A 4,250-nucleotide genomic window follows, 5' to 3' on the forward strand; every position below is an offset into this window, starting at 1 on the left:
CTCCTCTACAAAACATCATCAGGCTACATGCTGTTTTTTTTTCTTTCAGCTGAAGCTCTTCTTCCTTTGACTCGGTCTCTATTTATCTGTCTGTCTGCCTAGCTATATACAAACGTTATCTACAATATCTATCTATCTATCTATCTATCTATCTATCTATCTATCTATCTATCTATCTATCTATCTATCTATCTATCTATCTATCTACCTGCTTACTTACCCGTATTTCATATAGCTGGCATGGAAAAAAGATATTGCTGACTTTGTATTTAACTCTGAGTCACTCTAAATGAAAGCCTATTTGCCATGCTGTATGACTTGAGGAGAGCTGTTGTGTCACATTCATAAACTTTGTGATTGCAAGTGAAAGAGGGCAAAGCCCTGTCAACAGGAGGTGTGGCCTGCCACCACGCCATGTAGCCCGGTGCCTCGTCAGAGTTAGACCTGACTCTCATCTTGTCCCCCGCCTCAGTGCACTTGTTAAAGCATGGCAGGTCTTGAGAGCTAAGCCATGTCAGCCTGCCAGTGTCTCACCACCACGCCTGATCACAAGGGAGATGACACATGGCGCCTTTAACGGGTACCGGCACCAGCGAGCGGAGCACGGCACGCGTGGCCTCCTAATTGAGGAACAAGCCCGGGTCGATCAGCACCCACTCTGTCAGCCCCAGAGCCATGCTAATTTGTTGTTCAATTCTGCAGATTAACCAAGCAGGGCAAACAATCGGTAATTTGTTCATGTGATGTGATTGCAATCTAGTGTCCCCTGGTACATTAGCTGGCTAAATGCAGAGAACACCATCTGATGAATGTAATCTTTTGACAGTGATTATAGCTATTTAGTTTCTGTGCATTTTTTGCTGCCCTTTGGTTACCCTTTCCATTTCCCATGGGATGTTATTGCATTCATGCCTTGAAAAAGTAGCAAACTGTTTCTGTCATCCAAGTATATTTCCATTTAACAGTAATTTAGGGCTATGCATAATACAGCGTGCCTTTCTCGCAAGCTTCCTGATTGTGACAAATATTTATTTTTTTCCGTAACACACACTGAAACTCCCAGAAGTCTAGCGGAAGTCAGAGCCTCGTCCCTTGAGGTAAATATTTCAGGTTACGGTATCCTTAGAACATGCTGTCAGAATGTTAGTTCCCCTTTTCAGCATTTTTCTGTGCATTGCTGCCCTTTGTTTTGTTTACCCTCCGCCATTTACCATGGGATGTTAATGCATTTGTGCCTTGAAAAAGTAGCAAACTGTTTCTGTCATCCATTAAGTATATTTCCATTTATCAGTAATTTAGGGCTATGCATAATACAGCGTGCCTTTCTCGCAAGCTTCCTGATTGTGACCATTTTTTTTTTCCTTCCGTAACACACACTGAAACTCCCAGAAGTCTAGCGGAAGTCAGAGCCTCGTCCCTTGAGGTAAATATTTCAGGTTACGGTATCCTTAGAACATGCTGTCAGAATGTTAGTTCCCCTTTTCAGCATGTACCGCTGCAAGGTCCTTGAGAGTTGTCAGTGTGCACCCACTGATAAATCAAAGGGGAAAAAATTGAAAAGAGACTGTCATGGTCATATTACTTCAGGCATTTCTCAATATGTAGCTGTCCTTGCAGGTGATGATTACCACGGCAACATCACGATTTGATGAATTTCATCAGTCTTTGAATCTTCCACATTTGTGAAACCCCATGAATCTGACAGTCCTGTGCCATAAGAAGCATCACTGAAGGCTAACTGGGTGTCAATTCTTCCCTCTCTACCATCGTGTAGAGCTTTGAATTCAGATGAAATAAAAGACCTCTCAGTGAGCCAGATTCTTGTGCTTTTACTGAACGGCAGTGTGCTAAATTCTAATCATATGGTTGTCTGCTTCTGTCGTTGGACGGATGAGGAATATTCTTGAGAGGAGAGCTGACTAAAATGCTATAAGATTTATACCTTAGTGGCGTGTGTGTGGGTCTGTTAGTGTCTCTGAGATTTTTAAAAGACTATTCCATTACCTACACACTAACCAGAACAAAATTCACAGTCATTACACAGGACGATCAAAATGGTGTATTTCCAAACTCCTAATGTGCAAGATGTAATGTAAAAGACCAATGATGGTTTGGCTCTTGCAACTCCACCCATTCTGTAGACACAAAAGGGCTTAGAGCGCTCAGGAGGTTATGCAAACAATATTACTCAGGTGCTCATCTGTACCGGGTGAAGTGTAAGTCCAAAAAAAAAAAGGAAAGAGCAGAGGTACTCAGAGATTTGGGAAAAAAATATAAAATGCCTTTTAATACAACATGACAATTAGGTTTAAATACACATGGGCCCTACGCGTTCCGGCCATATTGGCCTTCATCAGGGCATCCACCCATTCTGTGTTTTAGTGAATGCATTACCATGCACTTACTGACTTACTTATCATCTTATGATCCCCAGTCCAGACCTCCATGCTAATGATTTGATTGCCTTCATCAGATGTTCAACTGCAGCTGCTGTAATAGCACAATACACTAACCTAACGGTACCAAACCCCTTTCTTCCCCTGTCTCCTTCCTCCCTCCTCTCCACCTGTCTCCCTCCTCTCTCCCTCCTCCCCAGCCGCTGAAGCTGCAGTGTGACGTGTGCAGCATGGTGTCCAGCTCGGGCCAGATGCTGGGCCAGCAGATGGGTCCTGAGAGACGGGGAGGGGTCAGCAAAGGACCCGGGCCAGAAATCTAACCCGGGTCAGCCACATGGCAGGTGAGTGCCCTACCTGTTGGCCTCAGCAGGGCCTAGTGAGCAAACCTTATGGGCCAACCTCCCCGCCTGGCTTAACTTTTATTTTTTTGTCTTTTTTTAACTTTATTTACGATAGGACAGTGAAGGTGGTGCCAGGAAGAGAGTGGGGAGAGAGAGATGGGGTAGAGCCCGCAAAGGACCCGGGTTGAGAATCGGGTCAGCCGCATAGTAGACGAGTGCACCACCGTTAGGCCACGGTAGGGCCCGGTGAGCAAACCTAATATGGGTCAACCTCCACGCCTGGCTTAACTTAGCCTGTCATTTTCTAGGCACTGTCCCAGTGCTCTGATGCTTCCTTGAGTATTCAGAAGCCCCCACTCTCACTCTGGTAATTGGGAGCTGCAGGCCAGCTGTCTCTCCTTGATTGGGTTTATAGGCAGGTCTCACGCTTCAAGGGACTTGTGTGTGCATGCATGTGTTTGTGTGTCTGTGTATGTGTGTGGGCGTGAGAGAGAGAGAGAGAGAGAGAGAGAGAGAGAGAGAGAGAGAGAGAGAGAGAGAGAGAGAGAGAGAGAGAGAGAGAGAGAGAGAGAGAGAGAGAGAGAGAGAGACAGACAGACAAGAGAAACAGAGAAGCTATTTGTGTTTTGTGTGTTGTGGTACTACTAGGGTTTATATGGGTTTGTGGGGGCTCTAGCTGTGAAAAGATGAATAAAAGACAGAACAAACCTAAAAGCAATTCCTTAAAGCGTGTTGTGTACACAGTGCCATTGTTTGATCAGATGTGTGCATTGCAATGTATTTGTGCTGGTGCCTGGCTGCTCAGGTTGTTGTTTGGAGCTCATGGTTCACAGCCACGTGTGATGTGATGGTTTGATTCGTATCACAATGTTATTGCTGCATAGGTGCATTACTCAGCTCTGGCCAGCCACTACTGCCATGGGAGCGTTGTATATGAGACTGTTACTGCTGTTGCAATATTACCTTCACGACCGTCATCCATCCAAAACAATGTGCTCATAAATGTGTCATTTTGCATTTTTCACTGAATTATTGTGTTAGGCCGCAGCTGCTTTGTAGAAATCTATGGGGAATGTAATATTATGGGATTGCTTTACTTTCCTTGGTTTTCTTTCACAATCCTTTTTACCTCCACTACTAATCTCTCTCCCTCTCCCTGTCTGTCTGTAGACTCTCTTTTGTAGTTTTCTCTTTATCGTTTCTCTTACCAACGCGTCTCTTTTTGAGCTCCATCACATCCTTCCTCCCGGCCTTGCCAAACAAACACATGCCCCTGTGCCAGCAAACTTCTTCAGCCTTTCTTAACCATTATACATGGGTTCACAGTGTTTGTAAACACGATGTTGTGAGGAGGGGCAAGACACTGGCAGCCCCACGTGAGTTGTGCGCAGTCAGGGGGAAACAAAAATGTAGAACCCATATATGTTCGTCTTCCGAGAAGGTGATGAACTACTCTGCATCACATTTGTTTGGGATTGCTTCCAAGACCTGAGCAAAGCTCTCTTTCTCTCCC

General features: G+C 44.9%; 1 protein-coding gene across 1 annotated transcript in view; it reads left to right on the plus strand.

Annotated features, from left to right (window-relative positions):
- Nucleotides 1-557: 557 nt before the first annotated feature.
- Nucleotides 558-4,250, plus strand: part of LOC134466018 (alpha-N-acetylgalactosaminide alpha-2,6-sialyltransferase 3-like) — a 28,288-nt gene continuing 24,595 nt past the window's right edge. The window contains exons 1-2 of the mRNA XM_063219915.1: nt 558-660; nt 2,605-2,737. Coding sequence (XP_063075985.1) covers nt 558-660; nt 2,605-2,737 — 236 coding nt within the window. The remainder of the gene's footprint in view (nt 661-2,604; nt 2,738-4,250) is intronic.

This window comes from Engraulis encrasicolus, chromosome 16 (assembly GCF_034702125.1).
Source record: "Engraulis encrasicolus isolate BLACKSEA-1 chromosome 16, IST_EnEncr_1.0, whole genome shotgun sequence".
NCBI lineage: Eukaryota > Metazoa > Chordata > Actinopteri > Clupeiformes > Engraulidae > Engraulis > Engraulis encrasicolus.